This window comes from Phycodurus eques, chromosome 2 (assembly GCF_024500275.1).
Source record: "Phycodurus eques isolate BA_2022a chromosome 2, UOR_Pequ_1.1, whole genome shotgun sequence".
Classification (NCBI taxonomy): domain Eukaryota; kingdom Metazoa; phylum Chordata; class Actinopteri; order Syngnathiformes; family Syngnathidae; genus Phycodurus; species Phycodurus eques.
In genome coordinates, this window is record NC_084526.1 from 31,421,394 (window position 1) to 31,449,198 (window position 27,805).

General features: G+C 40.4%; 1 protein-coding gene across 2 annotated transcripts in view; it reads left to right on the top strand.

Annotated features, from left to right (window-relative positions):
* Positions 1–20,318, top strand: part of luzp2 (leucine zipper protein 2) — a 195,020-nt gene extending 174,702 nt beyond the window's left edge. Inside the window, exons 10-12 of one of the 2 annotated variants that reach the window (XM_061702713.1) lie at positions 7,160–7,258; positions 16,133–16,207; positions 18,941–20,318. In XM_061702713.1, coding sequence (XP_061558697.1) covers positions 7,160–7,258; positions 16,133–16,207; positions 18,941–19,033 — 267 coding nt within the window. In that variant the 3' untranslated portion in view covers positions 19,034–20,318. The remainder of the gene's footprint in view (positions 1–7,159; positions 7,259–16,132; positions 16,208–18,940) is intronic. The other variant, XM_061702722.1, reaches the window with a different exon arrangement.
* Positions 20,319–27,805: the final 7,487 nt, after the last annotated feature.

A 27,805-nucleotide genomic window follows, 5' to 3' on the forward strand; every position in this document is an offset into this window, starting at 1 on the left:
TTAAAAAACATTTCCACACTGTATTGCTTTACATAGATGCAACTTTCAATTCAAATATTGGTGCAGCGACAATAACTGTAATATGGTTGTGTTGGACAATTATTACTCATTTATCACTCTGTAGTTCAAAAGACACAAGTGTTCCTCTACAGAGCCCATAAACCGAGCAAACCATTATAACCGAACAATAATCATTATTCTAGATGTTGTACGGACAAATTTAAAGTGTCTGTATGAAGTAGCCCTTTGATGATAGTGTACAGTCAGTACATCACCATCTATAACAATTTCACATTTCATTCTATTAGTTCCATTAAAAGAAATCAGCATTGCGGCACAACACACACATCACACCCCAATTTCTATGTACTGTATTTTCAAGACCATAGGGAGCACCGTATTAAAAGGCGCAGTCTCAGTTACGGGGTCTATTTCTGTATTTAGAACATAAATAAGGCGCACCGCATTATTGGGCACAGGCATGGTAAAACATACGTTATCTTAAAACAAACGGTAGCATGCATGCACGCTAAAACAATGTTTTTCAAAAGACAATTATATTTATTGAAGTATGTAACAATGTACTCACGTTATTTTTTGATCAATCCTAATCCACAAATCCATCAACGTCCTCATCGTCTGTATCCGAAATGAACAGCTGGGCAAATTCTCCAACAAACAGGCCGGGTTCCTTCTCGTCATTGTCAGAGTCAGTCTAGTTGCCAGGGGGCTGTTCAGCAATGATGCCGGCTTTCGCGAAAGCTCGGACAACAGTCAAAGCAGATACCTTAGCCCAAGCATCCACAATCCATTCACATATGGTGGCGTAACTCGCCCGGCGTTGCCTCCCAGTCTTAGTAAAGCTGTGTTTGCCATCTGTCCTCTTAAAAATCACCATAGGTGGCAGTTTCTGTCCATTACCATGGCAACATTAAAACAGTAAAAGCCGACTTCTCGTGGCCCGTTGTGCGTATCGCTACCGTGGTGGTCCCATTCTTATCTACAGTGTAGTTCACTGGGATGTCGAAAGTGAGCAAAAGTGAGCGGCACCTCGTCCATGTTGGTGATGTGGTTGCGCTGGATGTGTTTGTCGGCAATCATTTTACTGCAGAAGGAGCGGAAGATGGTCAGTTTTTCCTTGTAATCCGCTGGATGTTGCTGCGCCACGGTAGTCCTTGCCCGGATGGATAAATGGCGCCGTTTCATAAAACGAAAGCACCAAGATGGAGCTCCTTGAAAATGTTCAATTTTCATTTCTTCTGCAAGTGTTATTGCCCTCAGTCGAATGGTGACTGTAGAGACGTTTGTTTCTGCGGAAACTCGGCTTCGTCTTCTTGACTTGGCGAAACTCGTTTTCCTGCTTCCTTCACTTGCAAACCATGGATTTCTTTATCTTGAATTCTCTTTCGGCTGCTTGATTCCCATGTTCCTCCGCGTAACTGATAGCTTGCAGGTTAAACTGTGCTTCGTAAACATGTCTCTTCATAGGTGCCATTTTCGGGGGTCCTTAGCCAAAGCGATGTTGTTGCACACCCCAGCGCTATATACCTAGTGGGGGCGTGGCTTTAGCGTCCTCCTTCACGCACCCTTCTCCCTTTACGTCCGCATGCTGTCCTCAGCCACGTCCGCTTTTCCTCTGTATAAGCAACATGTCGACAGGAAATGCTCCCAGTCAGTCAAGCGGTAAAAAAAAAAACACACACAACATTTATTGATGTTGGAACTCGGTGCACACATAAGGCATGCCGCATTATAAGGTGCCCCGTCCATTTTGGAGTAAATTTAAGACTTTTAAGTGCGCCTTATGGTCGTGAAAATACGGTATGTTCCCTGTACCAAGCAGTCGTGTCAACCCCAATCAGAGATTGCGTTAGTTCTGATTTCTGAAAAGCAGCCATTGCAGGCACTTTGAAATCATCATGTCGGCCACAGTACTGCTGTGCCTTATCTGCCATGATTCTGGTGAGCAATTCTGTCTTTAAGAGGCTTTTCTCACGTCAAAGCAGTCACAATTTGCTCTGTGTCCCTTCAGTTTGGTGCCTCAGAGATTTGACATGCTACGAAGATGGGTTTCCCCCCCCCCCCCCCATTTCTTTTCCTTATCATGTCTCAGTTTCACTATCCCCTCCAGTGTTAGTGAAATCAATAGCATGCAACTGAAGCTTTTGTGCTCACATTCAAACACTTCAAACAGAACAATCCCATAAAAAGGTGTATTTTTTGCAACCTTTTCTCCTTGTGTACCACTTATTCACAAAAAAAAAGACACAAAGCACACAAAATAAGAGTTGGATTTGTGCACGACGGCGACGTCTTCATTTGCATTAAAAATAGCTGCACTCCACATGTGGGGGAGGATTCTAGCTCTATTATCTCCATTATCTCCTTTAAGCGCTGTACACTTTGACTGGCTGTCTGATAAATCTAAGTCAGCCCTTGCTGTAAAGATTGCTAGGGTGCTCCATCTGTCCACTCAGTCTGCTTATATGGAGGAGTGCCAGATCTCATTGAAATCCTTGCCAAATTCTCCGAAAATTACATGTTTGAAACAGCGCATAATTGCACTCAATATTCACGGAGGAGTAGAATGGTCCACAACTGCATCATTGTTTGGGAACAATAGAACACATGGGCTCCTACAATTTGGTAGACATGCTGTGCTACAAATGCTTTTTTTTGGTGAACATATTATGATTTTTAAATGCTCATTATATTTTTCATAGATCCGAAATCATGAAAATTGAGGTTGTTTTCATTAGTCCTTTATACTGATCTGATCATCTGCATCAGTATCGGCCAATAATTAGCAATTTATGCAGATCGACTGATTGGCTTTCATGTCATAATTTGCCAATCTGATCAATGATATCATTGATCGGCTCTGCAGAAGACATTCACTCCACTGAACCATCGTGTATGTTTGAATCCAAAAGCTAGTTTATTTTTAGCCTTGTCGTGTGTGTTGTGAAACAGTACTGTAAATACCTGACAGTTTCTTTTAATCTTGTTGGTGAAAAAACACGTTGGTGGTGTGGGACTTTTTTTGCGGTGTCTGAGAAAGACAACACGAAAGTCATTTGCAATCTGCGCAAAACTGAAGTACCTCTTGGGGGAACATCATCTAGATGCCTCAATAGAACAAATTTGATCGGGCACCTGAAGAATGTATACAAGGAGGAGTATGCCGCATTCAAGCAATGCAGCATGGAAGGGGAAAAGCTAACAACCCAATGAAGGCTAACGCAAACAAAGCTGGACAACACCCGTACATATAGCCGGGACATTGAGAAAGTTAGAGTTGGCTTGTCATTAACAGTATTTGTTATTGTAAAGTAATTTGATTACAATATCTATCCATTTCCTGTACTGCTTATCCTCACTAGGGTCGCGGGCGTGCTGAAGCCTATCCAAGCTATCTTCAGGTGAGAGGCAGGGTACACCCCGAACCGGTCGCCAGCCAATCGTAGGGCACATATAAACAAAAAACCATTCACGCTCACATTCACACCTATGGGCAATTTAGAATCCTCAATCTACCTACCATGCATGTTTTTGGGATGTGGGAGGAAACCGGAGTACCCGGAGAAAACCCACGCAGGCACGGGGAGAACATGCAAACTCCACACAGGCGGGGCCGGGGATTGAACGCCCTAACCAGTCGGTCACCGTGCCGGCATGCAATACATGTCATTTCAAATGTAAGTAAGGCATTAAATCAAGGAAACAGTTCACACAAACAAACAAGGCAAAACAGCAGCAGTTAGTTAAAGGAGCATATATTCAAGTTCTTACATGGCTGCAACTTGAAGCTACGATTCTCTCACCATCCTTCTCAGCACTGCTGGCAAGGAGGGAGGGAAATCACTAACGTTTGAGTTGGGAGTTGACTCATAATGAGCCAGTTCAGAGAAGAACCGATCTATCAGCTCTGCCTTCCTTAGGCTCCCTACTACTTACAGTATATTTTCTCTTAGTTATAATACTATCTTTTGAACTGCACTGAAGAACAGGATCCTGATGATCATAAAAGGTCAAAAACATAATTCAGTGTTTTTTTTGTATTGACGACATTGGCAGTTGTGTTTGTGATCAGTCTGTTCCACAAATAGATTGACAGTCATTGTTTTGAAATGACATTGCAAGTACTGTATTGCTACTGTTGGTAATTTGTTTGGGGGAAATAAATCTTCCTTAAAACATCCATCCATCCATCCATTTTCTGAGCCGCTTCTCCTCACTAGGGTCGCGGGCGTGCTGGAGCCTATCCCAACTATCAACGGGCAGGAGGCGGGGTACACCCTGAACTAGCTGCCAGCCAATCGCAGGGCACATAGAAACAAACAACCATTCACACTCACATTCACACCTACGGGCAATTTAGAGTCTTCAATTAACCTAGCATGCATGTTTTGGGGATGTGGGAGGAAACCGGAGTGCTCGGAGAAAACCCACGCAGGCACGGGGAGAACAAGCAAACTCCACACAGGCGGGTCCTCAGAACTGTGAGGTGGACGCTCTAACCAGTCGCCCACCGTGCCGCTTCCTTCAAACAGAGAATGCTAATTTCCCACCAGATGATATTTGTGTTTCATAAGCACACTTAAGAGTAGACTCAGAATTTGACATCCAAAGAGAATAAGTGCATTGTAGTGTGTTCAAGTGCTCAGTGACACCAGTCTGTTTCTTGTTTGAATTAACAGAATGAGTTTAAGCTCTAATGGATGCCATAATAGGGGTTCTCATGGACTTGGCCTCTCCCACGTTCACAAAGCTCCACTCGCTGGTGAAAGATTCATTCGTGTGAGATCAGCAAGATTGCAATGGAAGTTGCTTCATATTTAAGAGGGAGAGAGCTACAGCTTGTGGTCCAATAGCATGCAATTTTGATCAAAGTAATGGAAGATGTTTTAAAAGCTTGGACCACTGTGCTTGGAGAAGAAATCAGTTGGGATAGCTCTTCTCCTACAATTTATAAAAATGTTTTTTGAGTGTGTTTTACGTTAGGAATACTTGCATTAGGGTATAATTTTGAATTTCTGAGTCTACTCTTATTATATATATATATATATATATATATATATATGGCATGATGGCGCTCTAGGCCTGTGTATCTGTACCTGCAACTGACAATGAGTCTGACGAAAGCAACGTAGGAGAGGAAGCGCCGCATCGTCTACCTCCGGAGTTGGCGGAGTTGTTTAGAAATTAGACCGAGGATGAAATTGGATTTAGTGATTTGGAGTGACACTGATGGTTTGGTAAACTTGTTAGCATGTTCTTTATGCTATAGTTATTTGAATAACTGTTAATATGTTACATTAACATACCAGGTACGTTCTCAGTTCGTTGTTTATGCATCATGTAACGTTAGCTGAATGTGTTACGTTAGCATACCGTAAACCTATTCAGCCTGTTGTTCTCTTTTTATTTTAAATTTCCTTTCAAGAATAAATGTCTGTTCTTGGTGTTGGATTTTATCAAATAAATTGATAAAAATGCGACTTATACTACAATGCAACTTGTGTTTTTTTACTTATTATGCATTTTTTGGCTGGTACGACTTTAACTCCGGAAAATACAGTAGTCTATTTTTTTAATTATTATTAACACATGAACAAAAATAGCATTTTAAAATATATTCCTCCCTCTATTGCTGTACTACTGTGAACTGATTCTGATGGCTGCTGTCAAGAGGTTAGAAATAATGCATGAAATGCATGCTTACCCTTCCCCCAAACTGCCACTCTTCCAAAAAGCTTCTCGACTGAAATGACCCACCCCCCCATCCAAAAAAAAGACAAAGTTTGACAGTGACTTTAAAATTGCCTGTATTCATCTAAAAAGTGTTTTGCTTTATATATATTTAGACATTTTTGGCTCAGTGAAGTAAACTGCAATATAATAGCGCTCAGCAGTAGGGTTACGTTTGGATCAGTGTCTCTTTATGCTGTGGATGCTTCTTTCGACTCTGCTTTGGAGAAGCAGTCTCTTTAAAACATATATGTCAACATTGATTTCCCTTCTAGAATTACTTCTTCCTTAAAAAACAATCATATATTTAGTCTGGTTAGGGTTAGCATTAGGGTAAAGACAAAAACACAAAACAGCATCAGCTTTGTGACTTCTATATCGTAGCTTTCTGTTTTTTCTTTTCATTCAATGCTTGTGGGTTGCAACTAAAAACACATTTAACAGATGTGACCTCTATGAACGCCATTATAAAATTAAAATAATAATAAAAAAACAAATTTAAAAAAACTTCAGCACACACTATATATTAAGGGAAACTGACAGGGTTGTGAGGAAGAAACAAGTTAGAAATTACAAAACTGCTTATTGTTATTATTATATTATATTCCTACTTTGTGACTTTATTATTTTGACTTGTTAATATGATTGGAATTTCCCTATTCTTTCTAATGTACTGTCAACACTGCATAGCTAAACCACTAAGAAAATGTTTAATATGTCATCCTTTTAATATGTATCACTGGCTGAATTGTCCATCAAACATGTATTTCCACTGCAGAGCTCTATGTTGTTTGTTGAAGAAGACCTCCAGGTTTCAAGTTGGTGATTGACAACATAGTTCTTATTTAGCTGGTAAAGAATCAGTGGCAAAATCAGTCATTAAATATGAGTTGTAGTCCTATATTGTATGCGGATTTCTATGCAAAAAAATGGTGGAACAATCTTAACTGAAAGCCATTATACAAAAAAAAAAGCATAATTCAAAGGTCAACTTAAAAGTGACATCCTGAGGAGTGACATCCTGAGGTTTTTTTGTTTTTTTTGTAATTTGATGTTTGACACCATTACTAATCTTTCCTCAACATCACCTTTCAAGGGAGAATAAAATGTGTACAAGGCTCAGAATAAACTTAGAAATACAATTTTGGATAGTTGGATAGTTTTTTTGCCCCTTATCCTCAATGTAATCCCTTGAATGATTCTTGTACAGCACCACTGTTCTTTTTTGTACAAATACATTTGATTGATTTAATTTTATAAATTAATTTAATAGAGCAAGAAAAACAAAACCATTATGAGTCAGATGTGTTTACATTTCGGGATCGTCAGACTCACTGGTGCAGGTAATAAGCCATTTCTGCATTTTATTTTCAAGCCCGAGCTAAAATGTTTTTCTTTTTCCTAATAGGATATCTCCAAAGTTCAGAGAGTCGTCACAACCAGCAACCCCCCCATAAACGTAATGAGGAGAGAAAGTGGTGGAGTTAAAAAGTGCCAGATGGAGGAGGTGAGCCTTAACAGTAATTAAACCACCATGCAACCCAAGAGCCTGAATACACTAGCATCTATTCAAATACCTCACCAGGATTTAAAAATGTATTTTGTCATTATCCATAAACTTTGTGGAAGTACTGAATAAAGGTCTGATGAATATCATATTTTCTTTTATTTTTATATTCCAATGAGTTGATGTATAGATCTGTATGTGTGATTATCAATAATGTGCAATGAATGTGAATGTAAAGATGTATTTTGTCTTTTATTGAGACGGTTTGCACTTAAACCTGTAGTATGTAATTATTTTATGTTGAAAAGAAAAGTCTTTTTCACCCAGGCCTCCTCTAGCGAAGACTCCTCTAACATCTTTCTGTATTTTTCCGAATTTTATATTTTTTCATCTATATTTAGTGAATACCCGATTCCTTAACCGCGCTGGCCCACTTAGTGGTGCACGTTAAAAGACTGCATTGAAATGACGGCATGGAAATTATGCATTTTACCTAGCAAATGGCGGAGCATGGCTTTTGTAAAAAGCTCAATAGACATTATTTTGCATTTCTGAATCAAAAAATTATTATACAATTATTATTATTGTCTAAATGAAAACAATAATAATAAATGCTCTGCACGTACAAAACCTCTTTCCGAGGATCCTTAACTACCCAACGAGGTGCCTGATGTAAAATGCACGCATTGAACAATCCATGCACAAATGCAATCTTATATATTAATCACAAATGCAGAAAGGAAAAAACAAAACAGGCCTCTGCTGCAACCGAAATCCAGTTCAGCAACATTCAAGCAATGCATCCACAAAACGGAGCAATAAAAGGGAATTTACAATGATTACCTCTTCTGAGGTATCCATCTTCTTTCCCCATTGGCTGTCCCTCAAAACAGAATGAAAATGTTGTAGAATTGATCACATACAAGGCGCCACCTAATTCATATCGAAGGGTTTCTGTTGTTGTAATACTAAATGCCAGCCTGGGAGGGCGACAGAACTTAAGTATTATAGCTGTAACAGCAAAGACTGATCAGGTAAGCCTAAGTAATTCAAGGTCAGTGGTTAACTACCCAGTGTGATGCCATCTCTTGGCCAGTGTCTGCTGGCTCTAGCTCTCTGTGACCCTGCACTGAATAAGCTCTCAGAGATAATGAATGGATGGAAGGAATTCTTAGGGTATAACTTTGAAAATTGACACGTACAGCATAAAAGCGCTTCACTCCCAACTACACTCTACACTGTTCTGCTGGAAGGCTTCATTTGTAAAAAAAAGAAATCTGCAGCTAAATGCTGTGCTGAATTGAAAATGAATTGTGAAAGCAGTTAGTGCAAATAAGAAGATATAAAATGAATGACATTCACTATTCAAAGTTCAGTTAATTTGCTGCGTCAGTGGCAAACTAGGATTCAGGTAACTGTGACTGTCCAGCTGTGAAAGAGCTGCTCAATAACCTCTTTAGACCAAAAGGAGTAAACAAGACCGTGAGGATTTTTGACAAGTGGCTATCAAGAGGTATTACAGACAAACATTGATAGACATTGGCGTCAGAAGACTATGGCAGAGTGTCCGAGAGGAAATTCCCATTTCCAAAAGTCTGGACGACTGAGATGGTGAAAAAGAGTTGAATGCTAAATCTCAACAATTCAGTACTAAATTGTTCTCAGTCTTTACACTTACCTTCAAACATATTTAATGAACTTTCGTAAAAAAATAAAAATAATAATAATAATAACTTTACTGGGTCTTTAAATATTTATGTTATTCTTTTGTTGAACGGTGTGTGTTTAAAATATTTCTGCATTATAATTAATTAGTTTCAAATATGAACATATTATTTAGATATAGGTCTCAATAAAATATTTTTTTCCACAACACTTTTAAATAACCTTCCTCGCGATCAAGCCCCTCGAGATCTCACTGTCATTGGCCACGTGAGCATTGAAGTCCCCCAGGAGAACAAGGGAGTCCTCAGAAGGGGGAGGGGACATAATCCACAATCAACAATTTTACGTCAGATAAATCCTCTAATGCCAAAATGAAAAGTCTGAAAAGCATGTTTTATTTATTTTTATTTTTTTTAATATCTTCAGTGTAGTGTGACATATCAAAGATAAGCCTGCGACATAGCACCTTGATATCAACCAAGAGGATTGCATCTTGCAGTGGCACCTCGTCTCCCCTGGTCGCCTTTGTCAACATTTATTCGCATGCGCGATGGTGAATAAAAAGAGAGATCAGTGGAACAAAGAATTTGAAGAAAACCTGCTGGACTTATACTTGCACTTTTGATGTGTGACGACTATCATGACCACCTAAAAAAAAGTTGAAAAATATTGCCTGCTTGCTAGCAGTGTTAAAAGCAAGTCAACATTACCTCAAGTTCTCCTTGAAGAATAGACATCCCAAACCGTTCTCTCCAGAGAATCCAGGGACACCGCCAAATTTTTTTTTTCTCCTTTTTGTCCATTTTTTTTCAACACAAAACATTGTCGCAGTCAAAACTAGCACCTCTTCCTCCATAATTGTTGTTGTTGCCTGTATGGTAACTGTCACTGTCTATCCAGTAGGATTGACACGTTTTCCGGCCTCCCCCGACAGCTTGATTTGCCAAGATTAGACTAATGTTCATAAAAGAATATGGTGATATCGTAATATGTATTGTAGTGTTTCCGATGTTCTGACTGAGACACGGCAGGATTTTATGGCATTAGTCTGACATAGTGCATACATCATTTTACGCTTGAGCTTATGTGAGTCCCAGGATGCACATGTCTGGAAACAATGAGTGCCAGCCCGGGAACCAATAACTCCCTGCAACTTATCATTGCGGAATATAGATAGAGTAATCCTCCGCTATATCATGGTTCTTGCTTCGGGGTCCTGCTATAGTGCAGATTTTTCCTACATTTGTTACTCTATTTTTTATACTGTTTGTACAATTTTCTTCTTCAGCTTGTCTCGTTAGGAATCACCAGAGTGCGTCATCCTTTTCCATGTAAGCCTATCTCCTGGATCCTCCTCTCTAACACCAACTGCTCTCATGTCTTCCCTCACTACAAACATTCCCTTCTACCAATATACTCACTATCTCTCCTCTGGACATTTCCAAACCATTGAAGTCTGCTCTCTCTAACGTTGCCTCCAAAACATCTAACCTTGGCCATCCCTCTGATGAAGTCATTTCTAATTATGTCCAACTTAGTCACTCCGAGAGAGAACCTCAACATTTTCATTTCCGGCACCACCAGCTCTGCTTCTTGTCGTCTCTTCAGTGCCACTGTCTCTAATCCGTAGATCATGGCTGGCCTTACCACTGTTTTATCAACTTTCCGCTTCATCCAAGTAGACTCTTCTCTTGCATAACACATCTGACAACTTCCGCGACCTGTTACAACCTGCTTGGTCCCGTTTCACTTTCTTACCACACTCACCATTGTTCTGGACTATTGACCCCGAGTATTTAAAGTCCTCCACACAATGTAGCTCCTTCTGACCTTCTCTGTACTTCTTCCCCTTCTCACTTCTAACACAATCAACACCCTCAAGGCAAATAATGCTTCTGTGTTTCTCGGCGTGAAAACATACTGTTGCTTACAAATACTCACTTCTGTCCTGAGTCTAGCCTCCAGTTCTCGTTCCTACAACTTTGTGTGGCTCATCAACTTTATTCCTCTATAGTTCCCACAGCTCTGCACAGCACCCTTGTTTTTGAAAATGGGCACAGCACACTCTTCCTCCATTCGTCAGAAGAAGAAGAAGAATCATCTTTTATTGTCATGAATATGCATGCATGTACACGAAATTAGTTCTCTTCATTTAACCCATCACAGTGAACACATACACGTCAGTGGAACACACTGGAGCAGCTGAAGCGCACGGGGAGCATTTCTGGGTATCAGTGTCTTGCTCAAGGACACCACAGCCGTGAGTCTGGGGGATGGTCCAGTCGGGGTCTTGAAAGTAGGTCCCCCACGGTGGCAGGCGATGGTCTTAACCATTGGGCCATGGCTGCCCAGGCAGAACCATGTGGCGGAACCATGTGGTGGAAGCTGAGAATGAAAGAGTATTGTGCGGCTACTCAGGCATCTTCTTACCCACTCGAATTCTGTTAAACAACCTGGACAAAAACTCCACAGCCACCTTCGTCTCCTCCTAGATGCTTTCATACCTCAACAGGTATGTCAAGCAACTGCCTTTCCATTTTTTATCCTCTTTGCTGCTTTTCTAACTTCCCCCTTACTAATCATTGCTACTTCCTGGTCCACAACACACTTGCCTCTTCTGCTCTTCCCTCTCTCTAATTTTCTTCATTCATCAACTCCTCAAAGTATTCTTTCCATCTATCCAGCACATTACTGGCACCAGTCAAGACATTTCCATTTCTATCCTTAATTACCTTAAACTGCTGCACATCCTTCCCATCTCTGTGCCTCTGTCTGGCCAACCTGTATATAGATATTTTTCTCCTTCTTTAGTGTCCAACCTGGCATACATCTCATCATATGCCTCTTGTTTGGCCTTTCCACCTCTGCCTTCACCCTATGTCGCAGCTCCATATATTCCTTTCTCCTCTCCTCAATCCTCTCGATGTCCAACTTCTTCTTAGCTGACTTCTTTCCTTGTCTGATTTCCTGTACTTTGAGGTTCCACTACCAAGTCTCCTTTCCCCCTCTCCTACCAGAAGATAAACAAAGTACTCTCCTGCCTGTCTCTTTGAGCACCTTGGCTGTAGTGGTCCAGTCTTCTGGAAGCTCCTCCAGTCCTCCGAGAGCCTGTCTCACCTCTTCTCGAAAAGCCGCACAATACTCTTTCATTCTCAGTTTCCACCACATGGTTGTCTGCTCTGTCTTTGTCTCCTCAATCTTCTTCCTCACCACTAGAGTCATCTTACACACCACTATCACACCATCTTACACACCTATGCTGTCGAGGCACACTCTCCCCTACCACTACCTTACAGTCAGTAACCTCCTTCAGATTACATCGTCCAAATCCACCTGCATGCTTCTACCTCCGCTCTTATATGTCACCCTAGTTTCCTACCTATTCTGGAAGAAAGCGGTCACTACACTAATTTCCATTCTTTTTGCAAAGTCTAACAGGATCTGTCCCTCCAGGTTCTTTTACTGGATGCCAAACTTACCCATCACTTCTTCATCACCCCTGTTTCCTTTACCAACATGTTCATTACAACCTGCACCAATCACGGCTCTCTCTCTGTCTCTCTCTGGGATGCTCAGAACTACTTTGTCTAGCTCCTTCCAGAATTTCTCTTTTAATCTCAAGGTCACATCCTACCTGTGGGATATAGCTGCTAATCACATTATACATAACACCCTCAATTTCACGTTTCAGCCTTATCACTCGGGCTGATACTCTTTTCACCTCCAAGACATTCTTAGCTAACTCTTCCTTTAAAATAATCCCGACTCCATTTCTCTTCCCATCTACACCATGGTAAAATAATTTGAACTCTGCCCCTAAACCTCTCACCCTACTGCATTTCCATCTGCTCTCCTGGACACACAATATATCAAACTTTCTCTTAATCATCATGTCAACCAACTCCCGAGATTTTCCAGTCATAGTCCCAACATTCGAAGTCCCCACATTCAGTTATAGGCCTGTGTTTTCCTCTTCTCTTTCTGCCTAAGAATCCACTTTCCACCTCTTTCGTCTTCGAGCCACAATAGCTAAATTTCCACCGGCACCATGTATGTCAACAGTGCCAGTGGCGGATGTCGTTAACCCAGTCCACGACTGATCTGGTACGGAATTTTTTGGATGAACACTTGTATTTGTTTGGCAACATTTTTAAGCCGGATCCCCTTCCTGACGCAACCCTCTGCATTTCTCCGGGCTAGAGACCCGTCTTCAGTTTGCACTGGCATGTGCCCCCCCCCCCAATACGGCCCCATTACACTGTACTGTACTGTACTGTTTGTATATTATTTTTGTGTTATCTTGCACTTAATGTTTTGGCCTGCAAAAATAGCAAGTTTTTAGGATGATTTGTTTCCCGGTGGCACGGTGGATGACTGGTTAGAGCATCTGCCTCACAGTTCAGAGGACCTTGGTTCAATCCCCGGCCCCGCCTTTGTGGAGTTTGCATTTCTCCCTGTGACTGCGTGGGTTTTTTGATAAATGATAGTATCGTGAAAGGTTTTTTTTTTTTTATGCCACTGATAAAATGGTATTATAGCATAATCCAAGGACATCCTTCTTAAGAATAATTAACTTTGAATTATAAACAGTACTGAACATTGCCATTGTAATATAAAAAAATATATAAATAAAAAATATATAAATAAAACAGACCCAGGCTCTGTTAACAAAAATTCGACTTCAAACAAATATTAAACATTCCACACAGAGTTATAGAGTCTTTAACCCACTAAAGAGACCCCCCAAAAATGTCTTAAAGCTCGCCAAATTTAAATGAATTAAAAAAAAAAAAGTATGTATTCGAAAGCATATGGGCTTTTCACTGCTTTTATATAAGATGTCATACATTTTACTCACTGTTATTTTTTATTCTTTATTTTTATTTATTGTATGAATGTTGTTGTGTTATGTACTGTATAATTTCTGCTGCCTCTTGGCTTTGAAAAATATATTTTATACCTCAATAAGCTTTTACTTGGTTAAATAAATTATATATAAATTGTAAAATAAGGTCTGTCCTCGAGCTGCTGGACTGTGAGACTTTCGCCTGTCAATCAAATGACGCTGAAAATGAGTTCGGTGAAGTCAACTCCTGCCTGAATATTGATAACGTGTGCCGCTGTGGTTATGGTACAACCCCAATTCCAATGAAGTTGGGACGTTGTGTTAATAAAATAAAATAAAAATGATTTGCAAATCATTAGAGCATCTACCTCACAGTTCTGAGGACCGGGGTTCAATCCCCAGCCCCACCTGAGTGGAGTTTGCATGTTCTCCCCATGCCTGCGTGGGCACTCTGGTTTCCCATGCATGGTAGGTTAATTGAAGACTCAAAATTGCCCGTAGGTGTAAATGTGAGTGCGTATGGTTGTTTGTTTGTATGTGCCCTGCGATTGGCTGGCAACCAGTTCAGGGTGTACCCTGCCTCCTGCCTGAAGATAGCTGGGATAGGCTCCAGCACTCCCATGACCCTTGTGAGGAGAAGCGGCTCAGAAAATGGATGGATGGATGTTCAACCTATATTTAATTGAATACACTACAAAGACAAGATATTGAATATTCAAACTGATTAACTTTGTTGTTTTTAGCAAATAATCATTAACTTAGAATTTTATGGCTGCAACACATCCCAAAAAAGCTGGGACAGGTGGGAAAAAAGACTGAGAAAGTTGAGGAATGCTCATCAAATACCTGTTTGGAACATCCCACAGATCTGGAGAACTCACTGCATGTAAGCGGCAAGGCCGAAAACCAACATTGAATGCCCGTGACGTTCGATCCCTCAGGCGGCACTGCATCAAAAACCGACATCAATGTGTAAAGGATAGCACCACATGGGCTCAGGAACACTTCAGAAAACCAATGTCAGTAAATACAATTCAGCGCTACATCCGTAAGTGCAACTTCAAACTCTACTATGCAAATCAAAAGCCATTTATTAACAACACCCAGAAACTCCGCCGGCTTCTCTGGGCCCGAGCTCATCTAAGATGGACTAATGCAAAGTGGAAAAGTGTTCTGTAGTCCAACCAGTCCACAGTTCAAATTGTTTTTGGAATTTGTGGACATCGTGTCCTCCGGGCCGAAGAGAAAAAGAATCACCCCGACTGTTATGGATGCAAAGTTCAAAAGCCAGCATCTGTGATTGTATGGGGCTGTGTTAGTGCCAATGGCATGGGTAACTTACACATCTGTGAAGGCACCATTAATGCTGAAAGGTACATACAGGTTTTGGAGAAACATATGCTGCCATCCAAGCAACATCTTTTTCATGAATGCCCCTGCTTATTTCAGCAAGACAAGGCCAAACCATATTCTGCACGTGTTACAACAGCGTGTCTTCGTAGTAAAAGAGTACGAGACTGGCCTGCCTGCAGTCCAGACCTGTCTCCCATTGAAAATGAGTGCCGCATTATTAAGCGTAAAATACGACAACGGAGACCCCGGACTGTTGAACAGCTGAAGCTGTACATCAAGCTAGAATGGTAAAGAATTCCACCTACAAAGCTTCAACAATTAGTGTCCTCAGTTGCCAAACGTTTATTGAATGTTGTTAAAAGAAAAGGCGATGTAACACAGTGGTAAACCCAATCATGGCACCTACCTTTTCCCAATTAGCCTGTTCACCTGTGGGATGTTCCAAACAGTGTTGCAACGTGTTGCAGCTATAAAATTATAAGTTAATGATTATTTGCTAAAAACAATAAAGTTTATCAGTTTGAACATTAAATATATTGTCTTTGTAGGGTATTCAATTAAATATAGGTTGAACATAATTTGCAAATCATTGTATTCTGTTTTTTATTCATGTTTAACACAACGTCCCAATTTCATTGGATTTGGGGTTGTAAATAAACAGCAAATTTTCCCAAATGTGTGCGTGTGTGTGTGTGTCTGTGTGTGTCATGTGGGGAAAATGCACACACAACTCAGAGCGCTGATGTTTTAAATGATGTTTTCACAGTCGAGTGAGCTGTTTAGCTCCTCAGCTGGCAAGCTCGTTAGCAGGCTAGGACATTTTAGATGGAGTAATAAAGCGAGAACTGAGCCACTGTGTTGCACATGTTCACCCACATTTGTCATTTGGAGAAAAATCCATGATTGATGATTGTCATTAAATTTTTTTAAATACTGTATTATTTTTAATACGGTTGTTACCCAAGGTCTCCGTCTGTACTTAGACATTTTTTTTCTTTCTCCTTTAATAGACCGGGAGTGACTGCTTCCAGAATCAGACAAAGGAATTAGCTCCAGAAGAAAAAAAACAACCAGAACCACATCAAGTGAGACTGAGGCCAAAACACTCAAAATGAAGCATGATATGTGACACTTTTGTTTCAAAGATTTCATACTTGGAAAACAATGAAAGGGTGGAACAAAAATGAAAAGACATTACTGTATATAGTACTGTGAAAAAGTATATTATCCCTTCCTGATTTTTTTATTTTATTTATTTTTTTATTTATTTTTTATTTTGTTTTGCTATTCGTCATACTCAAATATTTTGGATAACAAAGCCATTTTTAATACCTCCCAAAGATAAACCAAGTAAATGCAAAGTGAGATTTGGTTTGTAAATGTTCATTTAATTTTTTAAAGGGGAAAAAAATCGGCAGGGGTGGGATTGGAATCCCAGTCCTCAGAACTGTGAGGCAAATGTGCTAACCAGTCAGTTACCGTGCCACCTGTAATTTTCCATCCATTCATCCATTTTCTTTACCGCTTATCCTGACGGGTACACCGGTCGTCAGCCAATCGCAAGGCACATAGAAAGAAACAACCATTCACACTCATGTCTCCAATCAACCTACCACGCATGTATTTGGGATGTGGGAGGAAACCGCAGTGCTCGGAGAAAACCCACCAAGGCACGGGAGAACATGCAAACTCCACACAGGCGGGGCCGGGTTTTGAACCCCGGTGCCCAGAACTGTGGGGCAGATGTGCTAAACAGTCGTCCACCGTGCCGGCCCTGTAATTTTTAATGTCTTAATTAAAAAAGCATTAATATTGAGATTTGTCCATGTATGATGGATTGTGTTCCATCTGCAATGGATTTCTAGCTGGTAAGAGTTCTTTGAAAAACTAATTTTCAAAAGTAAGATGTATAGCATAATGTATGGAAAATAAACCTATGATATCTAATCCTACCTGCTATTACATTATTTACCATCATATCACTGAATGGAGTCACACATGCCTGGAGTTGGTAGATGGTGCAATAAAACAACACATCTAATTTCAATTCAGTACAATTATGTCAAACGGAGAACTTGTCATGCATTTCAAATGGATCCATTCTACTTTTTGACACATGCTATTTGCGCAAGAATACAGCAACATCTTTAGAGGGAATTTCTATATACCAGAAACTATGCAGTGACTGTCTGACTAGTGTTTTTTGTCAATACATTAGTGTCATTAATTCAATCATTTGTATTGTGACCTCATCAGCAAATACAATTATATTGTATATGATACATGATGATGGAAAAAAAAAAAGATTTTAAAATAATTTTGACCTACATTACTGATAAATGGACTCTATGCACGCATAACTCATGGCATATTTACTTCCAGTTGGCATGTAAACACATAGCAACAAGATTGGAAACATGTTAAAAGTCAAAATCCAGTTGGATATCCTGGTCATTGAAAAGTAAAAACTATTGATGCCATTACAACCTTGAAATGTACTATCACCAAATTATCGTATATACCTATTACACAACATGTTATCACACATGTAATGACAGAGTTTACTTTTCAGTGAGATAGTGTCCCATCTAACCTTTCCACCTGAAATGTTTAATGGGTTGTGATGCATATGGTCCAATATACTGTATGGAGTATTATACATAAGAAGGTGACATAGTGTGTCATTTTCGACACCATTTTGTTTGCAACAATACAGTAAATACTTTTACAACTTATTTTCCCTGCTGCTATTTGTTCTGTCTGTGCAGCATCATTCCAACATTAATTTTGTAGCAAACAGTTTGATTAGTGGTGATTTGCATTCATGTCTCTGTGGGTGAGTCTGCATTACATTGTCCAATATTCCTGTCACAGTGCTACCTTCATTATGTGTTGTCATGTTCAGTCAGAACTTCAAATTTGCCTTCCCTGAAGTGCAAATGTTTTATGGAACAAAATAATATGCTTGAAGCCACCAAAACAGAGCAGCATCTGGCCTGTTCAATATAATATTTCCTCTTCTCTTCACACACGCCTTCCAGCAGGTTGATCACATGAGCTGGTTCTCACGCATTATGGCTTGAACCGTTTGACAGCTCAAGACACTCACACTGGCCCTTTGTGCAATTGTGTTTGACTTCGCTGTTTTAGTGTATTTTGCTTTATGTCACCCTTTGCTATGCTGAGTGGTGTGTAAATAAATAATTTGAAAGAGGCATCACGATCCTTTAGAATCCACACAAGTGAACAGACTGCTGTGCCTGTCAGTGCTCCTCATCAAAGAATGGATCCAGTTTTCATCACACACGGTGGTTAATAGCACGCATTATGCATTCTTCATTTACTCTTCGTCTTGAATTAAAATAATAATAATAATAATAAAACAAAAAAAACGATGGATTCTGACGCTGTTAGGTCTTTCTTTAAACAAGAAAGACCATCAGACCTAACATCACATAGGCATTAATACTAAGGTCACCTGAAGACATTGAATATACCAGTGAATGTGTGATAATAAAGATGATTCTGATTCTGATTCTGATAATGCGCATATTAGTTTTCCACTATATATCTACAGGGTGCGTTAAACTACAGTAAGCAGTGTAAGGCACCTAATGAATAAAAATGTACTTGTTTTTTTTTCAATAGATCCTTGGTAATCTAGTCTATCAACACATCATTTCTTGACATTCTGAGATGTTAATGAACATAACCCACACCTAGCAGTCAAATTATAGATCACTGCACTGTATGCCTGCAATGAAATATGACTACAGCTGTCTTATTTATTATTTATGTTTATCTTTTGAACCTCACAGCAAAGAAGCCAAGGGCAGCCTGGGAACTCGGAAAGCACTGAAAAGCGCCCAGACGACAGCGACAGAAAGATAAAGCCTCAAAAACACAACTGAGCGGACAGCGCATCATGAAAAATACAAATCTCCTGCATTCCTGCAATGATATTTCAAAGAGCACACACATCTGATGCGCCTTCACAACAACGTGCGTGCACGCGCGTGCACACACACACACACACAACCAAACATACGCACACATGCACACAACCACCACACACACACATATATATCCAGTATCAGCATTGCTTGCGAAAGCTAAGACACTGGAAATGTCAACACAACAACATGGCATGCATTATACAATTTTATTTTGAAGGTAGGAGTGGCACCTGGTGACCTGTTTCATAATTGTTCATTTGATGTTTACTATTTGAGTTTTATTCTTAGTGAGGATACTGCTTACTAATGTGTGATCTTTCTAGAAAAATCCCTTTTCACTGCTAAGGTCTGGACACTATAGTGTGATATGTATATGCATTTACTGATGCCTGCTCTACACTGTATGATTTTTTTTTTGCAGTCTTCAGTCATTCATTTTCCAAATGTTCACACTGTGTGATGGAACATATGTTAAATCTTGGCGACGAGTGAGTGATTTTCAGGGTCTGAACGCAGTATCATTGCATCAATTAGTATGAGTCCACCTCAGGTTGTTGTTGTGACATTGAGCCAAAACTTTGTGCTCACATAGTAGTGTCTTATGTTGAAAATACAATAAATAAAGGGAGCACTAGGAAAGTGTGGCCAGTGTTACAAGTTTACATATGTGTTTACTGTTAATGATAGAGGATTTGACATTGAAATTCAAGTCATTTCATAGTTGGTTTTCTGTCAGCGATTGTAGCGTCAGAGAACCAGTGAAATTATTTTTTTTCCAAATTTCAGACACTGCTTCATGTTTGTAGCAGTCCATACTTTGTTGCAAGACTCCATCTTCCATCAGAGATGGTGAAAATTGTACAGTGCATACCAGGCTTTATACAACCCCCCCCCCCCCCCCCCCCAAAAAAAAACCAAAAAAAACACTGCTTCTACAATTACTACCCAACTTAGACTATTATTTGTCTCTCATAGTAGCAGGTTAATTTACTCCTCCACATTTTGGAATACAAAGGCTCAAGTTGGCTGGCCAACTGTTCAACATTTAATCTTTCTGCACTCTTTCTGCCTTTACCACTCCAGAGGCAACGAGCCAAAGACTCACAATGGGTCGTCTCCCTGAGAATGTGCCATGCACTGAGTAGTAACTCCTAGCTACATGTATCTGTGTTCTCTGACCTTTATGTGTACTTTCAAAGAACTGTAATTTTCAGTAAATTTGTGAAGAATAAATGGTTATTTGTGGGGAAAAAACAACCTGTGTTATTATTGTTATTATCCAGCATAAGCAATTCAAGTCTATAGCGTGTCTATGGAACTTATTAGTGAATGAACACCATATCACATGCAATATAGTCAACTGATATATGGAGTTGCTGAGCTGGCACATATTTTATTTTTATCCTTGTATTATCCAACTATTTGGGGGGCTTTTAAATCACTATCATTTACTACTGTCTACTGTCAAGCCCACATTTGATCGAGAAAACCCTGAAGTTTGTTTGCGCTTGGAAACTAACTGGCAGCTCAACCCCATCTATCTTTAGTTCCAGCAACCCCTCCATGTGACATTTGGTGTGGCCACAGGATCTAAGAATGCTGTTTTAATAATGTCAGATGACAGGAGCACCATTTTTTTAAGACCATAATTCTTTTTGTGCAAAAAGGAGTTACTCCCCCATGTTAGGTTAACTTGTTGCTGTAGCTTAAAAAGGCCCTCCAGCCAGGATTTGGAAAGCCAAGAAAAGATGCTGCCTTTCAACATGATTCTTTTGATAGGAAAGAAACAAAAATGAATGCACAGGAAGAAGACTCTGAGCCTCAACCCTATCTCAAAGGGAGAGCCCGGGCACCCTGTGGAGGAATCTCATTTTGGCCGCTTGTATCCGCGATCTTGTTCTTTCAGTCGTAACCCACAGCTAGACGAGGGTTGGAACGTAGATTGATCTGTAAATCGAGAGTGTCGCCTTTTGGCTCAGCTCCTTTTTTATCTGCGAATCTGACCGATATTTGTGGGGTCTTTTCCAGAATTAGTCCGACCCCTACGGAGATCAAGTATTTTTCATCCCTGTAATTACATGGGACAGAAAGTTGGTCAAAGAAATATGGAACAAAAAAAGTAGAACTACAAACTTAGTGATGATAAAATGTGAATCTATCAAACCATTGTCTTCAGTTATCTCTGTGAGACTAGCTCTTTTCAATATCAGGTCACTGGGTAATAAATCAATATTGATTAATGACATCATTACAACCAATGATCTGGACTTTTTGTTACTAAATGAAACGTGGTTAACAGAAAGTAGCTGTAATACCATTTTAAATGAGGCGACACCAGCAAATGTTTATTTAATGGACAAGTGTCGAATAGGGGAAAAAGGCAGTGGTATTGCTGTTATTTTTAAGTCATTATTTCAATGTAAATAAATTATACTGGGTGATTTTAGCTCTTTCGAATGTCCCTGTTTTTTAGTTAAAGGTGACCCAAAGGTTATTCTTTTAATAATTTAGAGAGAACCCCAAGATACAATTGAACATGTATGGAGGATTTTTCAGTTGTTGTCAGTTATTTGGACTGACTACAACTATTTTGTCATAATGGGAGACTTTAACATTCATGTTGACAATAACATGGGAAAAAAATCAAAAGAACTCTCTGCTATACTGGACACATTTGACCTCTCTCAACATATTAATAGTCCAACCCTCACTCAAGGTCACATCTTAGACCTGGTCATCTCTAAGAATGTTGAAATTCTATCAGTTGACATTAAGGATATGGCTATTTCTGACCATTTTTGTGTATTCTTTGAATTACAGATTCTTCCAAAAGTTCAGAAAACCTCTGTCTATTAAGAAAAGGTACATAAATGAGAGTACCGCCACTAAGTTTATGGAGACCATAGCTGTGCCACAAATTATGAATGCTGAGACAGTTGATGAACTTTCACCTGGAAAATCTCAAATGTCATGAATGCTGACGCTCCTATTAAAACTAAGACAATCTTGAGGCGACCTAGAACACTGTGGACGAGCACTGTGATGGTAAAGACCTCTAAATCAAAGTGTAGCGAAGCAGAACATAAGTGGAGAATAAACTCCAAATTGACTGTGACCTCTACAAAAAGTCTTTGTAATTTTAACCAAGAGTTAATCAGGGCTAGACAGCAACACTCTTCTGAAATCATCAGTAAGAACTTCAACAATACTCGCACTCTGTTTATTGTGGTTGACAAGCTCCAGAACTCCTAACAGCTGATAAATGCAATGAATTTGCTTGTTATTTTAGTGGAAAAATCATCATCATTAACCATCAGGTTAAATATCAGCACAAATCAGCAAAATAAAATGATACTACATCTGAAGCAACCCAGGAAAAACTCTATTACCATGTCAGAATTTGATAGAGTTGACCCAAAAAAAAAAAAACTGTCAAGAAAACAGTTCAGCAGCTGAAACCATCAACGAGCTGTCTTGACTCAATACCATCTGACTTTTTCAAAGCTATTGCGAAGTGTGTGCTAGCTGATTTGGAGCAAATAATCAATTGCTCACTTCAGTCAGGCGAATTTCCCAAAGCTCTTAAAGTAGCTGCTATTAAGCCTCTTCTAAAAAATAATACGCTGGACGCTTCCATGTTTGCAAGTTATAGACCCATCTTAAATCTCCCGTTCATTGCCAAGATTGTTGAGAAAGTTATTTTTAATCAACTCAGCAATAGGACTAATGGGACTTTTTGACAAATTTCAATCAGGTTTCCAAACTCATCACAGTGCAGAATCTGCTCTTATGAAAGTGCTAAATGATATAAAGTTGAATACTGACTCGGGAAAGGTGTCAATTCTGGTCTTGTTGGACTTCAGTGCGGCTTTTGATACGGTAGATCATAATGTACTGCAGAACAGGTTGGAAACGTGGGTAGGACTAAATGGAACAGTCCTTAAATGGTTCAGGTCCTACCGAGAGGAAAAGAGTTATTTTGTAACCATTGGAAGTTTTCAATCTCATAGAATGGCAATGACCTATGGGGTCCCTCAAGGCTCAGTTCTTGGACCTTCCTGTTCTACCTGTATATGCTACCCTTGGGTCAAATTCTTCAGAACTTTAATTTTGACTATCATAGCTATGCAGATGACACAGTTATATCAAGCAGTGTCTCCAGGCGACAACAGTTGTGTCACAGTAGGTGTTGTGTCACTGTCTAAAAGATATAAATAACTGGATGAGCCAAAATTTTCTTCAATTAAACCACAACAAAACTGAGATAATTGTTTTTGGCAATAAAGAAAAGAGGGGTCTTTTCTTGCTGTTAGTAAATACCTGGAGTCACTCTCTTAAAGACCAAGTCCGAAACCTTGGTGTTCTGATAGATTCCGACCTGACTTTCAACAGTCATATCAAATCAATTACTAAAACTGCCTTCTACCATCTGTATATATACTCTCATATCCAGAGTGAAGGCTTGCATTTGTCAAGCAGACCAGGAGAAGCTCATCCATGCTTTTATCTCAAGTAGATTTGACTATTGTAATGGTCTTCTGACTGGACTCCCCAAAAAGAGCATTAAACAGCTGCAGCTCATTCAGAATGCTGCAGCTCGGGTTCTGACAAGAACAAAGAGGTCAGAGCATATTACTCCAATTCTGAAGTCTTTGCACTGGCTTTCAGCTTTAGAATAGATTTTAAAGTTCTGCTACTTGTCTATAAATCACTAAACGGTTTCGGTCCTGAATACATGAAAGAAATGCTAACGGAATATAAACCCAATAGGGCTCTGAGATCGACAGACTCAGGTCAAATAGTGGAGGACAGAGTCCAAAGTGAACATGGTTAAGCAGCATTTAGCTATTATGCTGCACACAAATGGAATAAGCTGCCAACAGAAGAGACGTCAGCCCCAAGTCTGAATGTTTTTAAGTCCAGGTTAAAAACTCTTCTTTTTTCTCATCCTTTTAAGAGTATTTCCACTTTTAAATGATATTTCTTGCACTGTACGCTGTTTTAATTGTACTTTTATTTTAATTTTTTTTTCTGTTTTAAATGTTTATAAGCTGTTTTTTTTCTTTGTTTTTAAATGATTTTAATCATGTAAAGCATGTTGAGTTACCTTGTGTATGAAATGCGCTATATAAATAAATTTGGTTTGCTTTGCTTTACCATGACTGACTGATCGAGAGTACACATCACTGCCGACGCTACACCAATCCGCCTGTCGATTTACCGTTCTAGTCTCCTCTCACTCGTGAACAAGACCCAAAGATACTTGAACTCCTCTACTTGGGACAGGATCAATTTCTCGTCCCGGAGAGAGCACTCCATTCTTTTCCAACTGAGTACCATTGCCTCAGATTTGGAGGTACTGATTTTCATGCCAACAATTTCACCCTTGGGTGCGAACCGCTCCAGAAAGAGTTGAAGATCGTGGCTTGATAAAGCCATCAGAGCCACATCTTAACCAAGAAGCAGAGACATAATACTGAGGTAACCAAACTGGACCCTCTCAACACCTCGGCTATGTCTAGAAATTATGTCCATAAAGCTTATGAACAGAATTGGTGACAAAGGGTAGCCTTCGCAGAGGCCAGCCCTCACTGGAAACTAGTCTCACTTACTGCCGGCAACGTAGACCGAACTTTGACACCGTTTTTACTGGGACCAAACAGCCCGTGTTACAAGGTCACCATACTCCCGCAGCGTCCTCCACAATCACCCCCCCACCCCCCTCCCCACACACACACACACACATGGGACACGGTCAAACGCCTTATCCAAGTCTACAAAGCCCATGTAGACTGGTTGGGGAACTCCCATGCACCTTTGAGGACCCTAATGAGGGTATACAGCTGATCCACTGTTCCACGGACAGGACGAAAACCACACTGTTTCTCTTGAATCTGAGGTTCAACTTTCCGAAAGTCAGCACCCTTGAATAGACCTTACCAGGGAAGCAGAAGAGTGTGTTCCCCCTGTAGATGGAACCCACCCTCTCCCTTCTTAAAAAGGGCGACCACCACCCCGATCTGCCAGTCCAGAGGCACTGCCCCCAATGTCCACATGATGTTGCAGAGGCGTGTCAACCTAGGACAGCCGGAGCTAGGGCTAGGCATTGAATCCGGTCCCGACTCCGGTTCCTCAGTTCGATTCCGATTCCAAACGATTCTCGATTCCAATTCTTTTAGGGGTCTGGGTCAAAACGTTTGCATGGTTTAAATAGAGGGTGTCCAAATTATGAACATCAATTTTCTTAGCAGCCTGCAGCACAAACTAAAATGAACGGGGTTCTTTATAACCAGTAGCAATATCAAACCTATGAAATAAAAGGCAATGTGTGTGGAACTAACCCAATTGACTGAAGAAGAGAAGAAGAAGAATGACCTTTATTGTCATGAACATGCATGGATGCACACAAAATTTGTTGTCTGCATTTTACTCATCACAGTGAACACACACACTTGTTAGTGGAACACACTGGAGCAGGGGGCAGGTGAAGCGCCCAGGGATAATATTCATTCATTATCCATCCATCCTACCATTTCCCGTACCTCTCATCCTCACGAGGGTCGCGGGCAGGCTGGAGCCGATCCCAGCTATCATCGGGGAGGAGACGGGGTACACCCTGAACTGGTTGCCAGCCAATCGCAGGGCACATATAAACAAACAACCATTCGCACTCACATTCACACCTACGGGCAATTTAGAGTTGTCAATTAACCTACCACGCATGTTTTTGGGCTGTGGGAGGAAGCTGGAGTGCCCGGAGAAAACCCACGCAGGCAGAGGGAGAACATGTAAACTCCACACAGGGGGGGCCGGGGATTAAACCCCGGTCCTCAGAACTGTGAGACAGACGCTCGAACCAGTCTATGTGTAAGTTTGAACTTACCGTCCTGTTTTAAGCAGGTAGACTTATTTTGAAGGGTTTGCTCTGGAACTCAGCATTTTGGCACAAAAACTAACTTCACACAACACTGGTAAAAACTAAAGTAAAACGAAAAAGAGTAATGAATGGAACCAAATGCTCTGTAAAACGTTGATTCCCTTACCAACCCACCGATGAGGCACAAGGTTAGTGTTTGTGATACTGTGAGACAACGTTTTTGTGAATTTTGTCCCATCCATCCATTTTCTGAGCCGCTTATCCTCACTAGGGTCGCAGGCGTGCTGGAGCCTATCCCAGCTGTCATCGGGCAGGAGGCGGGGTACACCCTGAACTGGTTGCCAGCCAATCACAGGGCACATACAAACAGACAACCATTCGCACTCACATGCACACCTACGGGCAATTTAGAGTCTCCAATTTATGCATGTTTTTGGGATGTGGGAGGAAACCGGAGTGCCCGGAGAAAACCAACGCAGGTACGGGGAGAACATGCAAACAGTCGGGGCCGGGTATTGAACCCGGGTTCTCAGAACTGTGAGGCTGACGCTCTAACCAGTCGTGCCGCCGAATTTTGTCCCAAGTCATTGTAAAGTTGCTAGTTTGACTTGGTGAAGTCTTAGCTCAATGTTAAGCTTGTAATTCGACTTTTTCTACAACCCCAATTCCAGTGAAGTTGGAACGTTGTGTTAAACATAAATAAAAACAGAATACAATGATTTGCAAATCATGTTCAACCTATATTTAATTGAATACACTACAAAGATGAGATCTTTAATGTTCAAACTGATCAACTTTATTGGTTTTAGCAAATAATCATTAACTTAGAATTTTATGGCTGCAACATGTTCCAAAAAAGCTGCGACAGTGTCATGTTTACCACTGTGTTACATCACCTTTTCTTTTAACAACATTCAATAAACGTTTGGGAACTGAGGACACTAATTGTTGAAGCATTTTAGGTGGAATCCGTTCCCATTCTTGCTTGATGTACAGCTTCAGCTTCTCCGTTGTCGTATTTTACGCTTCATAATGCGCCACACATTTTCAATGGGAGACAGGTCTGGACTGCAGGCAGGCCAGCCTCGTACCCGCACTCTTTTCCTACGAAGCCACACTGTTGTAACACGTCCAGAATGTGGTTAGGCATTGTCTTGCTGAAATAAACAGGGGCGCCCATGAAAAAGACGTTGCTTGGATGGCAGCATATGTTTCTCCAAAACCTGTATGTACCTTTCAGCATTAATGGTGCCTTCACAGATGTGTAATTTACCCATGCCATTGGCACTAACACAGCCCCATACCATCACAGATCCTGGCTTTTGAACTTTGTGTCCATAACAGTCCGGATGGATCTTTTCCTCTTTGGCCTGGAGGACACGACGCCCACAATTTCCAAAAACAATTTGAAATGTGGACTTGTCGGACCACAGAACACTTTTTCACTTTGCATCAGTCTATCTTAGATAAGCTCGGGCCCAGAGAAGCTGGCGGAGTTTCTGGTTGTTGTTGATAAATGGCTTTTGCTTTGCATGCATTTGCATTTCATATTGCACTTATGGATGTAGCGCCGAACTGTATTTACTGACTTTGGTTTTCTGAAGTGTTCCTGAGCCCATGTGGTGATATCCTTTACACATTGATGTCAGTTTTGGTGCAGTGCCGCCTGAGGGATCGAAGGTCACGGGCATTCAATGTTGGTTTTCGGCCTTGCCGCTTACATGCAGTGATTTCTCCAGATTCTCTGAACCTTTTGATGATATTATGGACCTTAGATGATGAAATCCCTAAATTCCTTGAAATTGTATGTTGAGGAACATTGTCCTTAAACTGTTCGAATATTTTCTCAC